General features: G+C 43.4%; 1 protein-coding gene across 5 annotated transcripts in view; it reads right to left on the reverse strand.

The window, feature by feature from the left end:
- The window catches only part of LOC126426767 (THAP domain-containing protein 5-like), an 89,770-nt gene that overhangs the window by 23,866 nt on the left and 45,862 nt on the right, over nucleotides 1-20,042 (reverse strand). For 3 of the 5 annotated variants that reach the window (XR_007576414.1, XR_007576413.1, XM_050088754.1), the window contains exons 7-8: nucleotides 16,930-17,004; nucleotides 5,509-5,586 (exon numbers count right to left, since the gene is read on the reverse strand). Coding sequence is in view for 3 of the 5 variants with exons in the window: in XM_050088754.1 (XP_049944711.1) it covers nucleotides 5,509-5,586; nucleotides 16,930-17,004 (153 nt within the window). In the remaining 2 variants the exon portion in view is untranslated. Of the gene's footprint in view, nucleotides 1-2,177; nucleotides 2,440-5,508; nucleotides 5,587-16,929; nucleotides 17,005-20,042 lie in introns of those variants that run through there. The other 2 variants (XM_050088753.1, XM_050088755.1) reach the window with 1 other exon arrangement.

A 20,042-nucleotide genomic window follows, 5' to 3' on the forward strand; every position in this document is an offset into this window, starting at 1 on the left:
ACCTCGTATAGATGTGGCAGCTTACTTGTTTTCAACTCTAAGTTGATTTTAAGTGTCAGGTGTGCCAGTTTCCACGTGGGGGTTAGTGCAGTGGTCGAACATTGATCTGTATTTACGATCCTCTTGTGTGAAAGGTTTCATAAACACAAAATTTAAAAGTTCAGCTTTCCTTTTGCTGTCTTAAATTGCCACACCAGGTAGGTCTATGAGTGACCAAGTAGAAGCCTTTGACCTGCTTAGCAATTTTACGTGGATTAGAATTTTCTAATCTCAGCAAGATCTTAAGCAAACATGTGACAGTGGAAGTTGTGTGTTTCAAGCACTGATCTTTTTGTAGATGAACAAATTTCTGCTAACTTTTTAGGCATGTTTGACTTTCCTGCATTCTTCTTTGGATCTAAGAGTGCAACACCTCTGTTTACTTACTGTTTTCTGAATCTTGTTATTAAACCACAATCGATCTTTACCAGCCTTAATCCATTTAGTGCAAAATTTACAACCATTTAAACTGCCCATAATTCCTCTTCGTGCACCATGTCGTCACTAAATAAGTAAAGTAAACACGAGCACCACAGGACAAGCACGTGTTAGCACTGTCGGCAATGAAGGTGGACTGGAATGTACATTTACTGTCTAAGTAGGATGCTAGCAACTGCTTATGTGTAGAGTAAAGTCATTTTGCATGAATGGCTTGGAAACCCCACCAGACTGGAGAGGTTTTCCTTATCTTTCACGCCCGTAGGCACCTTTCCTCTGGGAAGTATGAGCCGTATTTGTAAGTGTCTCTGTCAATGGTAGATGACTATGGAGTGAGAGAGAGAGAGAGAGAGAGAGAGAGAAGAGAGAGAGAGAGAGAGTGTGTGTGTGTGTGTGTGTGTGTGTGTGTGTGTGTGTGTGTGTGTGTGTGTGTGTGGAGTCGTGTTCATTTTGGAGGTGATGAAAGAAGGCAGAGTGTGAAACCTGTAGCTTAATGTCCCCATTATAAGTATGAATCACCATCAACAGTGTTCCATGCCCTCACTTTGTGAGGCACTGCAGAGAGATTTGGAATTTATCCAGGACATTGGCACAAAGACTGGATATCAGGAACTTTACCCCATGTCCTTCCCTTGCTAGCCAAATACTGGCAGTGAGAATTTCGTTCTCTTCCAGGATTCAAACGGGCTTACCTCAGAGATGCGCACCACGGTACGATCGCTCGTTAGTGACGCTGACGACGGAGGTGGTTTGGAACGTACAGTTACTGTCTCGAGTAGGATGCTAACAACTGCTTACCTGCTATTTTCAGTGTAGAAATTCTCCTAGCCTTCTCGATGGATTTATTAACATTAGAAACCGTCAGGGTACAATTGAGGGATTTCCAATCCCTGTCTCTACACTGACAGTGTCAAGCTAGTTTTTAGCTGTGAAGTCTAAAAATATTTCCCTAGAGTGTGGGTTGTCACACTAGCTGTTCAAGACAGTTTCCAGAAAAATCGTTGAGAACTTCTTTGGAAGACTGTCTGTACCACCAGAAATCAATCCACAGACATTCAATCAGTGCCCGGTAGGTTAAAGTTGTCTCCTACTAATAATGCATGGCAAGGGTACTTCCACACTACTGAGTGATGACGGTCTTTCAACGATTTTACAACTGTGTCAGACGAACTGGCTGGCCGGTGAAAGCATCCAATGATTAATTTGAGTTCACCTAGGCCAGGTAAGCTCGTCCAGATAACTCTTCAGTCAGACTTAGTTCTGATCTCGATAGACGTAACACTTTTGTCTTTCCCCTCCTGTGATGTCTAACCTGTCTTTTTGATATACATTCCTGGCCTCTTACAATACATCAAAGCCTTCTCCTTTGGTTTTCAACCAGCTCTCAGTTCTGAGTATAGTTTCAATCTGACAGTAGTTTTCCTGGAGTGCATTAAATTCATGTGCTTTGTTAGGAATGCTTTGACAGTTTAGTGTAAAAATCAAGACATTCGGACGTGTGTCTGCCTTGTACATGACAAGATCTCACTCTCTACATATTAAGAGTTGAGCATTTATGAGAGGACTTCAGACTAACACCCAAGCCTAAATAAAGGCGACGTACACTCCACATGTTCTCTGCTACCTGAGTAGCAGCTTCCTGCGTGTAATGCACTCCTGATCTATCCAGGGGAATCCTACTACAATTCTCCATCCCATAACCTATGTCCAGAAATCTGCAACTGAGACTCGATGGACCCTCTGGTTGAGACGCTCCACTCAGCTCCAAACCAGGGCATCCCATCAACTCTGTGTACGATACTGCAAATTGTAAACTCTGCGTGTAGTCCACTGACGAGGCCAGCAGCCTTCACAACCTGAGGACAGCTCGAATGTCTAGAGACACCCGACACCAGTGCCGACACGAGCCACTACTCGGAGACGACTGCACCCTGCACCCTCGATCTCAGGTAATTTTTGTTTCTAAAACAAAAGAAAAAAGATAAAAACATCAATAATTATTTTTCATCTGTTAAAGTTTGGAAAGGAAGGTATTACCGCAATCTAGCAGATGGCGTACATTTTTTAAAATGATGCCGTAAGTCACCAAAGACGTGTTTTATTTAAAATGACAGTAACGCGACTACTTGCTTCTGTTATGACAAGTTTGTATTTATATATTAATATTTCAAAGCAATCGGACAAGATCACTGATGTAGCATTATCGTGCTTAACTAACATTTAACAGTGGTCTCGAATTGTAGTATGTGTCCTTTCAGACTGGCGACCTATACTTAATACCGAAGTCTGATGTTTCTTCCGGCGACCACAGAAATTCTAATTTGGGAGACCACACACTCAAACCTGTAATAAGTGTAATTATGTCACTTTATCAATAAGCCAACCTTTTGGACTAATCTTGTTCTCCATACACACACAAATTGTCCAACGGATAGGGTGAGCAGCAGTCTGCAATGAAGACACAGTGTTGAGGACAGGGATATGGGATAACTTGGACAAAACAATCCTGTAATGTTCAAATACAGTGTTACTGATGTGCTGTTCGACAAGGTCACATCGATTAAAAATCTAGGCGTAATGTTGCAAAGCGCCATGAAATGGAACAGGCATGTAAGGTCTGGTATTAGGGCAAACAAATGGTTGACCTTGATTTATTGGGAGAATTATGAGAAGTTTGCCTCAACTATACACGAGACAGCGTAGGGAACTCTTGTAGGATCTGTTCGCAAGTGAGTTTAGGTTCCGCACTAGTTCGAATTAGAGGACACGGCTCGCACACTAGCTGCTGTGTAGATCCTGTCGACACACGGGCATTACGGAACTGTTCTGTGAACTGAAATGGGAGTCCCGCGAGGGAAGAAGGTAATCGTTTTCAAATCACTGTCCATTAAGTTTACACAACCGGCATCCACGACACACTGCCGAATGATCCTAATGCCACTAACGTACACCGTGTGTTGGGACTGTAAAGGCGTGATAAGAGGAATCAGTGCTTGAACAGAAAGTCATTTCTCCCTCACTCCATTTGTGAGTGGAACAGCAAAGGCAGCGGTAGAAGGTATGCTCCGCCACGGATTATACGGTGGCTTGTGTAACAGGTGCGTAGATGTAGAATCTAACAGCAGGCTTGCATGTTTTTTTTTTAGCTTCCGATTTTTTTATCAAATGCTACATATAATGCGATACATCCTTATTGTTTTGATTTTCTGTTTTCTTCACTGCTGTTGTGGCAGTCTGGTGGCAGAGTTTGCTGAGAGTGCATCATAATCCGTCTACCACAAGAGAAGAATGGTTCAGTTGCATCACTGATGTATGCTGATGCGAGGCCAAACCTTTAACCACCATGCTGCTGCAGACTGCTATTGGACTGATGCTGGACCTATCAAGATGAAACTGTATAAATTTAAAAACCCGTGTACTAAATCTCGCAACTTCAGCCGGCTTACCTTCACACAGCCTCCAACATGAGTGGAAAAACAAACAACAGGTTACTGTCACATTAAAAAGGCAATAACAGCAAATAAATAAATGAGACACATGCTGAAATACACAATTAACCCAATGTTATGAGTGTTAATTTGTACTGTAGTAGTCATAGGAGTTTTATTTATCACTTTCAAGAAATATTCTGTCGTGCTGTGCTTTCGTTCAGTGCGGTCGCCACACGTAAGATGCCGCCATCGCGTTCTCTAGCACCGCGTACCGACACTCCAGTAGCAGCAGTGTGGCACACTTTAAAGTACTCACAGTGGGGACACCACAAGAGATGCAGCCATCATACCACTCACGTAGACGGAGCTAATCAGGATGGAGCCCCAGGGTGATTACATCGTGTCGGCGGGGAGTCGTCTGTTGGGGCTTCTGGAGTACGGAGTTGGTCTCACCTCAGTCCTAACATTGCTACGGTGACAGTGTTTACTGGAGATGAACTTTGGCTACGAAGCTGGACACGAGTGATTATGCCGAGTTATGTTTTACCTCATTTTTCACAATAAATCTTGTAAGTTGTAAGAAATTCCAACTTTCCATTTGGTAGTTTGTACCTGGAACACAACAGTTACACGATTACAAATTTCTTTGTTTCCAGGCACAAGTCTGCAGCATTGGTACACATACAGATCTTCACGCCACAGTAATGTACCGAGCCACTAGAGGAGCCGAAACTGAATTGTGCAGCCCACCGGTAAAGTTCGGTACTATGTGGCGATTCATTTTCGACAGTAGTAGAAGGACAATGAGTGTGGCTGCTTTAGCTGTCTGGTAGGACGCAGCACGCATACGTACGAGAAGTTACAGTTTGGTGGAAGGAAGACTGATCCAATAGCCCGTGTTTCACAAATCACTCACCGCATTCCTATTTCCACATCACGCACAAAAGCTCTCGATATAACTGACGAGGACTGCAGAATTCCGAGACCGATTGTTCTGCAAGTTAACTAACTCAGATAAAAAGCAGCTGTGCTTCATTAGAAAAAGAGGTTTTGAGGACAACCTCTCCACCGAGTACAGACCCCACTAGCCAGCCGCAGTGCCGACATCGTCCGACAGAGTACACGAGTCGGCCAGCCGACCCACTGTCGTTACTCTGTAACACTTCAGTTTGAACCGGTACCCGGCTCCATCAGCAACGATTTTTTCAAACTCCTTTCAGAGCCCATTACTGCCTCGTCCGATTCGACAAAAACCGGTACGTCGTCATTCGAGTCTGGACAACAGGGCAGGGTACGTGCACAAATGGAGGCCCGGCTACGCGGCTGCTCTCCACAATGGGCTGGACACGATACTTCTTTTACTTGTTTAACACCCCGTATACAGTGTACCGTGTGCACGCCTGCGTCAGGGATTACAGTCTGGAAGAAGGAAAAACTGTGCACTGTAGTACTGGCACTTACCTAACATTCCTGAAGATAGCAATATGTATAGAGGAGGGGAAAGTAAAAATATTGGACACTATTACTTTCACACTGGACTTTATATACTGTGTTTGTACTTTTCACACGACCACTTCTGTCCCTTTCAGCAGAGCCTTACCTGTGTTCTGTGCTTCTCACAGGAGTTCCCTTCGTATTCAGGCTCCTGTTCCACCTTCACATTTATCCTCCCACACATCTGCAAAAAATAACATACATGCATCACCAAATATCAAGTCAAATGAGAGAAGTGATTCTACAACTTAATGTAATTATTAAATGGTAAAATATTTATGAAATGCTGAAAAACAAAAAGATTTAATTGTGAGGGCCTGATGATGTCTCTGAATGAAAAAAAAAGCAACACAGAATAAGCATACAGTACAGTGGAGCAGAAATGAATGGTATGGATAATGAATTAACTGGCACAATGAAAAATAATCGAGAGAAGTGCAAACAGGAATCTCACACCCAAGGGTTCATACCATCCTAGGTATGTATAGACAGCTCATCCATACCAGAAATTGAGAACTTTAACAGATTTTGCCTGTTGCTGCTACTGATACTGGCGTGGTGTCAAAATATGACATAAATAGCTATATAAACTCCTGGAAATTGAAATAAGAACACCGTGAATTCACTGTCCCAGGAAGGGGAAACTTTATTGACACATTCCTGGGGTCAGATACATCACATGATCACACTGACAGAACCACAGGCACATAGACACAGGCAACAGAGCATGCACAATGTCGGCACTAGTACAGTGTATATCCACCTTTCGCAGCAATGCAGGCTGCTATTCTCCCATGGAGACGATCGTAGAGATGCTGGATGTAGTCCTGTGGAACGGCTTGCCATGCCATTTCCACCTGGCGCCTCAGTTGGACCAGCGTTCGTGCTGGACGTGCAGACCGCGTGAGACGACGCTTCATCCAGTCCCAAACATGCTCAATGGGGGACAGATCCGGAGATCTTGCTGGCCAGGGTAGTTGACTTACACCTTCTAGAGCACGTTGGGTGGCACGGGATACATGCGGACGTGCATTGTCCTGTTGGAACAGCAAGTTCCCTTGCCGGTCTAGGAATGGTAGAACGATGGGTTCGATGACGGTTTGGATGTACCGTGCACTATTCAGTGTCCCCTCGACGATCACCAGTGGTGTACGGCCAGTGTAGGAGATCGCTCCCCACACCATGATGCCGGGTGTTGGGCCTGTGTGCCTCGGTCGTATGCAGTCCTGAATGTGGCGCTCACCTGCACGGCGCCAAACACGCATACAACCATCATTGGCACCAAGGCAGAAGCGACTCTCATCGCTGAAGACGACACGTCTCCATTCGTCCCTCCATTCACGCCTGTCGCGACACCACTGGAGGCGGGCTGCACGATGTTGGGGCGTGAGCGGAAGACGGCCTAACGGTGTGCGGGACCGTAGCCCAGCTTCGTGGAGACGTTTGCGAATGGTCCTCGCCGATACCCCAGGAGCAACAGTGTCCCTAATTTGCTGGGAAGTGGCGGTGCGGTCCCCTACGGCACTGCGTAGGATCCTACGGTCTTGGCGTGCATCCGTGCGTCGCTGCGGTCCGGTCCCAGGTCGACGGGCACGTGCACCTTCCGCCGACCACTGGCGACAACATCGATGTACTGTGGAGACCTCACGCCCCACGTGTTGAGCAATTCGGCGGTACGTCCACCCGGCCTCCCGCATGCCCACTATACGCCCTCGCTCAAAGTCCGTCAACTGCACATACGGTTCACGTCCATGCTGTCGCGGCATGCTACCAGTGTTAAAGACTGCGATGGAGCTCCGTATGCCACGGCAAACTGGCTGACACTGACGGCGGCGGTGCACAAATGCTGCGCAGCTAGCGCCATTCGACGGCCAACACCGCGGTTCCTGGTGTGTCCGCTGTGCCGTGCGTGTGGTCATTGCTTGTACAGCCCTCTCGCAATGTCCGGAGCAAGTATGGTGGGTCTGACACACCGGTGTCAATGTGTTCTTTTTTCCATTTCCAGGAGTGTATTTTTACTGCAGTGACACTGAAGCTTCAATGTTTTACATCGCAAAGGGACAGTAACCTTAGTATGTGGTATGAATTTCAACATGGTATTTTACCTGTTCCTGAGAAAGAAAGGTTCTTTACTGTCAGATGGAGAGACAGACAGACAATAAAATGATCCTATACGGGTTCCGTTTTTATCAGCTGATGTACGGAGCACTAAAAAGTGTCAAGAAAAGTGAGGAGGGAATATGTAAAAAACTGAGAAGCCCTACAGACTAAAAAGAAACTTAACGATCTACCTTATTAACCACTTCTCCAAACTGTCATTGCCATGTTAAAGGATTGAAATTCCTACGGGTTCTGTGACAAGGTGCAATGTTTACCCCGCTATACTTATGGCACAAAGACAGAAGTTGTTCTCCGATAAGTTTGGATCTATTTACGTAAGTATTACACTACCAATAGGAGAGAAAAAGCAACTAGCTCATACAACTGAGGACACAGCACCTTCCTTCAGAGTAGCAGCCTGTTCATTATACTTGACTGAACACAAACGGTTAATAACTGCATCACTTTGTATATCTTGATTCGCATCTCTGGATGGCAGGATCTTCGGAAAACAGAGAACTAATGAAACCTCAGCATGGCATAAGAGATGACATTGCCCTGAACACAATTTTGTCTTTATTGTGCTGCACAATGACATCAAGCCACTTGTGCACCTAATTTGTGAGTAGTTTCCTCTATATGACTTTCTTAAACAACTGTATGTGTGTGCGTGTGTGTGTTCTGCACCAGTATCAAATTCTTTGTTATGGTCAATCTATCTTTAGTGAAAATATATTCAGTGATGTTAAACGCAGAAGAGAAGACTACTGCATTTCCCACCATTAAGGATGGCCAATGAAAATGAAACGTCATCTCTCAGAGTTTGCTGCCAGCCATACATAATACTTCAATGACTGAAACAATGTTCTTTGTGCTGCTAGCTGCGGTGTTATGCATACTCAGTGCTCTGATTCCAACAAGACTCACGTAATGTCAGGTATTTACATCTGAGTTCGACGCCCAGAGTCCCCAAACCCTCCGACACTGATTGAACTTTTGGGACCTGCACTGTACTTTGTGAAACAGACATACTGTCAGTATTTTCCAGATCTGGTGGATGTTATGGCCAGAAAGATCTAAAAAAAATTGAGTGCCAAGTCCCAAGCCTGTCCCAATTAACTTTTCCAACATCTTCATTTTGACTGATTGCTCCCCCCACAAAAATTGGCATGTTGTTGTGGTCTTCAGTCCTGCGACTGGTTTGATGCAGCTCTCCATGCTACTCTATCCTGTGCAAGCTTTTTCATCTCCCAGTACCTACTGCAACCTACATCCTTCTGAATCTGCTTAGTGTATTCATCTCTTGGTCTCCCTCTACGATTTTTACCCTCCACGCTGCCCTCCAATATAAGTTGGTGATCTCTTGATGCCTCAGAACATGTCCTAACAACCGATCCCTTCTTCTAGCCAAGTTGTGCCACAAACTCCTCTTCTCCCCAATTCTATTCAATACTTTATCATTAGTTATGTGATCTACCCACCTAATCTTCAGCATTCTTTTGTAGCACCACATTTCGAAAGCTTCTATTCTCTTCTTGTCCAAACTATTTATCGTCCATGTTTCACTTCCATACATGGCTACACTCCATACAAATACTTTCAGAAACGACTTCCTGACACATAAATCAATACTCGATGTTAACAAATTTCTCTTCTTCATAAACGCATTCCTTGCCATTGCCAGTCTACATTTTATATCCTCTCTACTTCGACCATCGTCAGTTATTTTGCTCCCCAAATAGCAAAACTCCTTCACTACTTTGAGTGTCTTATTTCCTAATTTAATTCCGTCAGTGTGGTGTCACCGCTGGACACCACACTTGCTAGGTGGTAGCTTTAAATCGGCCGCGGTCCATTAGTACATGTCGGACCCGCGTGTCGCCACTGTGTGATCCCAGACCGAGCGCCACCACAAGGCAGGTCTCGAGATACGGAAGAGCACTCGCCCCAGTTGTACGGATGACGTAGCTAGCGACTACATGGACGAAGCATTGCTCATTAGCCGAGCCAATAGTTAGAATAGCCTTCAGCTAAGTCAAAGGCTACGACCTAGCAAGGCGCCATTAGTAACATTGCATGTATCTAAAGAGTCTCACTTGTATAGCCACAATCCCCAGATGTACCAAAAGGATGGATTAAAGTTAAGTATTCCAGAAGCTACGTACTTTTCTTTATAGCATTCATTACGTATCCTGTTTCAGACCTCACGCCCATCTGCGTGAGCGTAGCGCGTGCCTTTCGGCTTCCTCTCATTGTGTCTAGGCTGTCTTGTCTAGACACAACAGTCAGCATCACCCGACTTAATTCGACTACATTCCATTATCCTCGTTTTGCTTTTGTTGATGTTCATCTTATATCCTCCTTTCAAGACACTGTCCATTACGTTCGACTGCTCTTCCAAGTCCTTTGCTGTCTCTGACAGAATTGCAATGTCATCGGCAAACATCAACGATTTTATTTCTTCTCCATGGATTTTAATGCCTACTCCGAACTTTTCTTTTGTTTCCTTTACTGCTTGCTCAATATACAGATTGAATAACATCAGGGAGAGGCTACAACCCTATCTCACTCCCTGCCCAACCACTGCTTCCCTTTCATGTCCCTCGACCCTTATAACTGCCATCTGGTTTCTGTACAAATTGTAAATAGCTTTTCGCTCGCTGTATTTTAGCCCTGCCACCGTCAGAATTTGAAAAATAGTATTCCAGTCAACATTGTCAAAAGCTTTCTCTAAGTCTACAAATGCTATAAACGTAGGTTTGCCTTTCCTTAATCTTTCTTCTAAGATAAGTTGTAGGGTCACTATTGCCTCACATGTTCCAACATTTCTACGGAATCCAAACTGATCTTCGCCGAGGTCAGCTTCTACCAGTTTTTCTATTCGTCTGTAAAGAATTCGCATTAGTATTTTGCAGCTGTGACTTATTAAACTCATAGTTCGGTAATTTTCACATCTGTCAACACCTGCTTTCTTTGGAATTGGAATTATTATATTCTTCTTGGATTCTGAGGGCATTTCGCCTGTCTCATACATCTTGCTCACCAGATGGTAGAGTTTTGTCAGCAATGGCTCTCCCAAGGCCGACAGTAGTTCTGATGGAATGTTGTCTACTCCTGGGGCCTTGTTTCGACTCAGGTCTTTCAGTGCTCTGTCAGACTCTTCACGCAGTATCATGTCTTCCATTTCATTTTCATCTACATCCTCTTCCATTTCCATTATATTGTCCTCAAGTACATCGCCCTTGTATAGACCCTCTATATACTCCTTCCACCTTTCTGCTTTCCCCTCTTTGCTTAGAACTGGCTTTCCATATGATCTCTTGATTTTAATGCAAGTGGTTCTCTTTTCTCTAAAGGTCTCTTTAATTTTCCTGTAGGTAGTATCTATCTTACCCCTAGTGAGATAAGCCTCTACGTCCTTACATTTATCCTGTAGCCATCCCTACTTAGCCATTTTGCACTTGCTGTTGATCTCATTTTTGAGACTTTGTATTCCTTTTTGACTGCTTCATTTACTGCATTTTTGTATTTTCTCCTTTCATCAATTAAATTCAGTATCTCTTCTGTTACCCAAGGATTTCTACTAGCCCTCGTCTTTTTACCTACTTGAGCCTCTGCTGCCTTCATTATTTCATCCCTCAAAGCTACCCATTCTTCTTCTACTGTATTTTTCCCCCATTCTTGTCAATTGTTCCCTTATGCTCTCCCTGAAACTCTGTACAACCTCTGGTTCTTTCAGTTTATCCAGGTCCCATCTCCTTAAATTCCCACCTTTTTGCAATTTCTTCAGTTTTAATCTACAGTTCATAACCAATAGATTGTGGTCAGAGTCCACATCTGCTCCTGGAAATGTCTTACAATTGAAACCTGGTTCCTAAATCTCTGTCTTACCATTATATAATCTATCTGAAACCTTTTAGTATCTCCAGGGTTTTTCCATGTATACAACCTGCTGTCATGATTCTTGAACCAAGTGTTACCTATGAATGAGTTATGCTCTGTGCAAAATTCTACCAAGCAGCTTCCTCTTTCATTTCTTAGCCCTAACCCATATTCACCTACTATGTTTCCTTCTCTTCCTTTTCCTACTGTTGAATTCTAGTCACCCATGACTATTAAATTTTCATCTCCCTTCACCATCTGAATAATTTCTTTTATCTCATCATACATTTCATCAATTTCTTCATCATCTGCAGAGCTAGTTGGCATATAAACTTGTACTACTGTAGTAGGTGTGGGCTTCGTGTCTATCTTGGTCACAATAATGCGTTCACTATGCTGATTGTAGTAGCTTACCCGCACTCCTATTTTTTTATTCATTATTAAACCTACTCCTGCATTACCCCTATTTGATTTTGTATTTATAACCCTGTATTCACCTGACCAAAAGTCTCGTTCCTCCTGCCACCGAACTTCACTAATTCCCACTATATCTAACTTTAACCTATTCATTTCTCTTTTCAAATTTTCTAACCTGCCTGCCCGATTAAGGGATCTGACATTCCACGCTCCGATCCGTACAACACCAGTTTTCTTTCTCCTGATAACGACGTCCTCCTGAGTAGTCCCCACCTGGAGATCCGAATGGGGGACTATTTTACCTCCGTAATATTTTACCCAAGAGGACGCCATCATCAATTAATCATACAGTAAAGCTGCATGCCCTCGGGAAAAATTACGGCCGTAGTTTCCCCTTGTTTTCAGCTGTTCGCAGTACCAGTACAGCAAGGCCGTTTTGGTTAGTGTTACAAGGCCAGATCAGTCAGTCATCCAGACTGTTGCCCCTGCAACTACTGAAAAGGCTGCTGCCCCTCTTCAGGAACCACACGTTTGTCTGGCCTCTCAACAGATACCCCTCCGTTGTGGTTGCACCTACGGTACGGCCATCTGTATCGTGGAGGCACGCAAGCCTCCCCACCAATGGCAAGGTCCATGGTTCATAGGGGGAAGACAATTGGCATCTGCACCACAATAGTGATATCACCGTATTTCATTTCGCAATTATATGTGAGACAGTGCTCGGCGGCAGCCTGATTTGCTCAGTCACTTTAGTCGAGTGTATTACTAATATTCTTTGCACCACTTATTGATATTTAGCCTTTCATCTCCTAGCTGAATAGTGACCTGTGACTCACAAACCAAAGACCAACACATTTTTGCCACGAGATGTTTTGCCAAGGTGCTGGCACTAGCATTTTTGTTTTTGTGACAGAGTTATAGATATATGAATGAAACAAATTCAGTGACTGAAAATACACAATAGCAATAGCAAGGAAAGCCTGTCTCAAAACAAGATAACATGAAACAAATTTAAGTATTAGGAAGTCTTCTCTGAAAGTATTTATTTCTAGTGTAGTCTTGTACAGGAATGAAATGTTGATGACAAACACCACAGGACACAAGAGAGCAGGAGCTTTTGAAATGTGGTGCTACATATGAATGCTGAAGATCAGGTAGGTCAGCAAAGTAACTAATGCTGTAGTACTGAATTGAGTCGAGGTGGAGATATCTGTATGGAACAACTTGAACGAAAAGAAGTTTTCACTACAGTAAGCAGGTTTGAATGAATATATGTTGCAGCAGTTTCGCAACGATGAAGCAAACTGACAACACAGACTAGCATGGAGAGGAGCATCAAACCAGGCTTCACACTGAAGAGCACAACACCACACAAGTTGAAAAGAGAACTGTGAAAATACGTATTAGGCTTTCCTGTTACAAATGACATTATCATCTCGAATTCGAGGACTAAAAATACGTCTCAGCTGTGCGATAAGTAGCGAGACTCACGTAAACAAGCTTCTATTCCTACAGTACCTATATAACTTTATCTTTGATAAATATGGATGCACTCGTATAGATATTATGCCAGCTGGTACAGATCGGGAGCAATTTTTCATTTTTCTCCTAAAGCAGCAATTACAAATAGTATGCAACATTGATAGGTAAACAATGAAATTGGTAAGAACTGTCAAATATGTAGGGGGTAACAGACATTGTTATCTGGTTTCAATAGAAAACAATTTACAACTACTCTTATAAAAACTGGGTGCTTAAATAGATCATTAATTCAGCAGTTATTAAATATGATGAAATCAATTTCAAAAGAAATATTTTCTGCTTGGGTAAACAAAAGCTAAATTAAGGACCTGCTCATTAATTTCACGAATGTGCATTACAGAGACTGTCACCTTCATATGTGGTACTAATTTACGTGCATTTAATTGTAAGACCAAAGACTACTACTAACCAAACTCATTCACACACATAGTAAAACCAATAATACTTCACAGAGAAGAGTGAACACAAAGTGTTCCAAATGGTGCGAACTTAAGGATCAGTACCTTGGAACTGGCAGCCAATCTGTAACACTGTTATTATTGCTAATTTATCAGGGGCTCGTAACGTACTAATTTATGTAGGTTACCAATTATTAACAAAATCAGTACACACACACAACCTGAGGTGCCACCCCACATCTCAGTATTTGCTCTTTAGCAAAAAAGCTTGATGGAATCTGGTGCAGAGGACTGGTAGTGGCACACAGAAACACGCAACAATACCCCACCAAGGGGTCAACCCCTCACAGCTCCACGACTGTGCCTTGCTGACTTACTCTGCCTTCCACATCCCCAAAAACTTCCTCCAGCCTCCATGGAAACAGGTTACTTCTAAACACGCACCCCACAACACTATAGTCAACCTTCAGGGCAAAACTCTGACCCCTGCAGAAATGTCAGTACTGTCTAAAGGCCTTACCTTTAGTGCAGAATCTACTTCAACCATGCTGGCGTCATGAAGGACCTTTTTTCCTTTACGTGTTCTTTGCAGTTGAAACATTCTTTGTCACACACCCCACTGTCAACAGTCAACCAACCCCACACACAACCTTGTTTTTAGAACAGTTCCAATCTCCCTCCAACCGTCATCCTCCTCCCCTTCCCCTCAAGTTATCCCTCAGCTATCTTTCAGGAATCCCCCTCACCTAAGCCTCTGCTAACTGTTTCCCACCACCTCCACCTTACTCTCTGTCTCTCTCTCCCCTTCTCCACCACCACCACCTTCATCTCCTCCCCCTCCCCTCCCTCCTCTCCCCCCAATTGACCCACCTCTATCCACTATACAGTCTCTTTAATTCATCCATTTTCCTCACTATCACCTACAACTACCCAGGCAACTACGAGGGTTGTTTTTTAAGTAAGGGCCGTTCGCGCGAATAGTCCCGTAGTTCGCACGGACGCCACAACAAGCCACCGCGCCACTTGCCGGCGTCCTTCCCGCTCACACTGATGCAAGTTGCAGCTCTGTAGCTGACGTGTACGCACCGCTGTGCTACTTTATAATGTTTACGATTAGTGAATCGCCCGCCGTGTGTGAGATACGGTCAGTGATACGTTTTTTGACCGTGAGAAGCCTATCAGCTGCAGAAATTCGTCGTCAGTTAACAGAAGTTTACGGCTCGAATGCAATGAGTGAAGGTAAAGTGCGTCAATGGGTTAGAGAGTTTAAAAATGGCCGTCAAAATGCCCGTGACGAAGAGCGCTCGGGCCGGCCCTCTGTGATCACTGATGATTTGGTGGCTGCAGTCGAAACAAAGATTCGTGAGGACAGAAGATTCACAATTTCCACTCTTTCTTTGGAATTTCCCCAAGTTTCAAGATCGGTTTTGTACAAAATTGTGTCTGAAAACCTAAACTTTAAGAAACTGTGTTCTCGGTGGGTACCCAGACTCCTGACAGAGGACCACAAAGGGAAGAGATTTGCCACTTCATTGGACTTTTTGATTCGTTACGAGGAAGAAGGGGATGACGTGTCGAGTCAAATTGTCACTTGAGATGAAACGTGGGTATCCCGTATCACTCCTGAAAGCGAGCGACAAACGATGGAATGGCGACACACAACCTCACCTGTCAAGGTCAAAGCCAAACAGACGCTGTCAAAGCGCAAGATTACGGCAACTGTGTTCTGGGACCGGCGCGTTGTTTTGCTAGTGGACTTTATGCCACGTGGAACGACAATCAACTCAGATGCCTACTGTGCAACTCTAAAGAAGCTCCACGGAGCAATTCGAAAGAAAAGGCGCGGCATGCTGACAAAAGGAGTTTTGCTCCTGCACGATAATGCTAGGCCTCACACCTCTCAAAAGACTCGGGATTTGATTGATTCTTTTGGCTGGGAAGTTTTGGACCGTGCACCGTACAGCCCCGACCTCGCTCCTAGCGATTTTCACCTTTTCCGGTACCTGGAACACCATCTTGGTGGGCAGCGCTTCAATGACGACGATGAAGTGAAAGCGGCCGTGAACTCTTGGCTGTCGGAGCAGGTGGCCGAATTCTTTGAAGAGGGAATTAAAAACTTAGTTGTACGGTATGACAAGTGCTTAAATAAACAAGGCAACTATGTAGAAAAATAGGTAAGAGTGTGTAGAATCGGAAAATAAAAGTATTTTTACAAAAGTATTTGTATCTTTTTTTAAAATAATAACGGCCCTTACTTAAAAAACAACCCTCATACTTTTGATAATCAATTTTTAGTAATCAATCTCACTGCTACACCATGCTTATACATTTCTGTGCCCCCCCCCCCCCCTCTCTCTCACTCCCCCTCTCCCCCCCTGTGTGTGTGTGTGTGTGTGTGTGTGTGTGTGTGTGTGTACTCCTACCAGGATAAAACCAAGAGCTCAAAAACTAATGTTAATTGTTTTTAATAGTGTGTTTCTGTGTGCCACAAATCAATCCTTTTTAAGTAAGTGGTTGCCTTTCCCTTATTTTACATACTTTTCCAGCCAAGGAGTTCGATTATTGTTATATATCTTAAAATGGTTTAATGTGTCTTCAAACACTTCTATCTGTGTGATACAATATTCTGAGAGAGATATTCTTCATGTATCTCTTTGTATTTCTGTTTCACATCAAGAGCACGAACAATGCAACAGTCAGACGACAGTATCTTTGATGAAATATTGCATATCTGATTCCATTGTGTTTATTCAAAGTTGGTTGTAAAAAATAAAACAACTTGACGACTATTATTTATTACGTTAAAACTGTTCACTTCCTTGTTAATCTATATCAACCAAACGCACGCACGCACACACACACGCGCACGTACACACACACACACACACACACACACACACACACACACACACAGATGTTACATGTGAAATATAACGTTTCATGACTGAAGTTAATAAACAATGTCACATTGAGAACTCTGCTTGCAGAGGGATTTTCATAATAACTGAAATATTTTTATGTCTTTATTGAGAAATTAAATTGATATTGACACTATCAGTGCCTAAAGCTTTGGAGAAGTATAGTAAATGTATGATACTAAATAATTTTATATAATGAATTAAGACTTCCAGAGAGTATATTCCAGTAGACTTAAAGATAAAAAAAGTACTGTGATATGTAGCTCTCACCTCTCCAGCTGCTGCATATGTGGACTCATCAGGATCATCTGCTGGTTCCTCCTTCACTATCGTGATTTCACATCCCTGGAACAGGTAACTTTGACATTCTAAGTAAGCACCAAAAGTAGTTAGAGTAACAACAAATTTTTGAGAAATTTGAGAAATGTAACTGCAAATCAAAGTCAATAACAAATATTAACTACGTGGCCATAGTGTTCACATCTCTTGACAGGATTGTTAACACACACTCACTCAGTACTTCCTTATAGCTTCATCTTCTGGTGGTAATGCAGCTAGCATCAAAGAAGTACATATTCTACAGAAATATCCAATAAGGCTGTTGCGTTAAACTGACAGCCAAGCCTTTTATAGGAAGCCTGGTACAAGACCTTGGGACTCACATTCGTGTTTACACCCTAATGGTTTTTTGATATTGATAACAAGAATAAATTCACAGCCACAAACAAGAACAACAAGGAAGGAACATTAGGGTCAAATCGCCCATCAACACTGGTACGATTACAGACAGAGCAAGCACTAATCTCACATTACTCACATAGACTGTGGAAGAAAACCAGACTTGATATATTCAAAGGAACCACCGCAGAACTTGTATTAAGTGATTTCAGAAAACAATAGAAAAAATCCAAGCCTGGTGTCTTCCCACTGCACTCCCACAACACTGCAGGTAAAAATAATTTTGGTGCAGACTGCACGAACTTCTCTATGGTTCAGAATGGAGTTTCACATTCTGGTCCACAAGGATGCAACAGGCTACTGGTAGAACTCAGACGGGGGATTAGAAACCACCCGATTTTCAAAACACCAGCAAAGATTGCATTATTAGCTGCTCCTCCCCATAATTTATCGAAGTATTTGGACAAGGGGATGCAAGTTCCACATGCTTGCAATGTCCATATTTTAGCTTTTGACTTTTGCAATATACCGACAGTGGACATAACCTTTGTGAAGCTATAAAAATGCTTAGTTTGAGTTACTGGATGAAAACAGCTGCTGAGTAGTATAGTACTTCACGTGGAATGGCAATTTCTACGAACAGCTGGAAGGCATCGTCATGGGTAGACCTCTCAGTCCAGTCGTGGCCAACTTCTTCATGGGACATTTCGAAGCACAGGCACTGGAGTTGGCGACTTGTAAATCTAAGGTGTGGTACAGGTACGTCGATGATATTTTTGTTGTGTGGAGCCACGGTGAAGAACAGCTCGGTGACTTCCTAAGACACTTCAACAGCCTCCATGCCAACATTAAATTTACCACGGAAGTAGAAAAGGACAAAAAACTGCCATTTTTAGATGTACCGGTCACAAGGGATGGCAAAAACCTGGGATAAAGCATGTATCGAAAACTGACACACACGGACCGATACCTGCACAAACTATCAAACCATCACCCGAGCCAGAAAAGAAGAAATGTCGGGTACGGCCTTTCTGCCATGCATTCTCAGAGTGACAGACAGAATCGGCTACATATAGCACAAATACGGCGTAAAGGTGATTTTCAAACTGACAAGGAAGATCAAAGAGCGTCTTAGATCAGCAAAGGAGGAAAGGGACCCACTTGCAAATGTCGGGAATATATCGCATACCGTGCGCATGCAGAAAGGTTTATGTCGGAATGACTGGACGATCAATCGACACCAGGATCACAGAACATAAGCGACATTGCAGATTAGGGCAGGTTGAGAATTCGGCCGTGGCAGAGCACGCACTGAGTGAGACCGACCAAGTAATAAAATTCACCGACACGGAAGTTCTGGCTGTAGAGAAGCACTACCACACGCGCTTGTTTAGAGAAGCTGTAGAAATACAAAAACACGCGAACAGTTTCAACAAGAAAGAGGAAAGCCTTAAGGTATATGGACCCTGGCTGGCTTCTCGTACTGCAGCGAACAACCGTCGCAGGTAGCAAGAGGAGAACTGCACCGGAAATGACTGCGGAGAAGCCCTCGGACATTGGTGCGGCAGGTACATACAGTCTGCGGCCGCGAGCTCGGCTCCAATTCACCACCGGCAATGGAGGGTGAAGCTTTGACAATGCCAGCCACTCGTGCTGGCGAAACGTTAATAAAATCATCAGAGGAACATCGGTCGAAGAACCCGAGACAGAAACCAATCGGCAATTTACTGCTCAAATGTTTGGCATCTGTATCAGGTCTGATTAAAGAAAGACATCAAAGCAATTCAGAGGAGGGCTGCTAGATTTCATACTGGCAGGTACAAACATCATGCAGATGGAAGGTACAAACAACACACAAGTGTTATGGAGATATTTCGAGAACTCGTACGGGAATGTCTGTAGCGAGGAACACTACTGAGAAAATTTAGAGAACTGGCATTTGAGGCTGACTGTAGAACGATTCTACTGCCTCGCCTCTAACATACATTTCGCGTACGGACCACGTACATAAGATACGAGAAATTAGGTTTCATAGAGAGGCATACAGACAGTTGCTTTTCCCTCGCACTGTTTGCGAGTGGAACAGAAAAGGAGATGACTAGTAGTGGTACAGGGTACCCTCCGCCACACATGTAAGGTGGATTGAGGAGTACTGGTGTAGGTGTAGGTGTAGATGTAGTCCCCATAATTATCGGCATGGGTACACTAGTGCTAGTCATAATTCATTCTCTGTATGATTTATATAAGTATACAACAATGATTGCTCACGGTCGTTAATGTATAAACTGACTAATTCTGGATTCCTGAGGGTATCCTTTGTAATGAGATTTGCAGAAAATGATGTGTGAATGAATTAGAAAATAAGCGGGTAGAGCTGCTCATTGAACTCCAGATGGAGAAAATTGAAACACACTTTATAATCCAAAGTATGTCCATATTAGTAAAAGTGAAGCAACATATCACTGCTGACAAATACACATCTCACAAAATTTGATATCTTACAGAGGCTTACACAACGGTCATCCTTCCTCCACACAAGACAGATATGAAAGAGTCACGTGGTTAACAGATGGGCTGCAATAAGTACTCTCATCAAAACAAAATAAGGCTGTTTACTTAGTACAGATGTAGTGTTCACTCGGCAGACGTAAGTAACAAATGTATTGTGTAATGCAGATATTCAGAACTTTGCCAAGGCCTCTAGA

The sequence above is a fragment of the Schistocerca serialis genome, chromosome 11 (genome assembly GCF_023864345.2).
Source record: "Schistocerca serialis cubense isolate TAMUIC-IGC-003099 chromosome 11, iqSchSeri2.2, whole genome shotgun sequence".
Lineage (NCBI taxonomy): Eukaryota > Metazoa > Arthropoda > Insecta > Orthoptera > Acrididae > Schistocerca > Schistocerca serialis.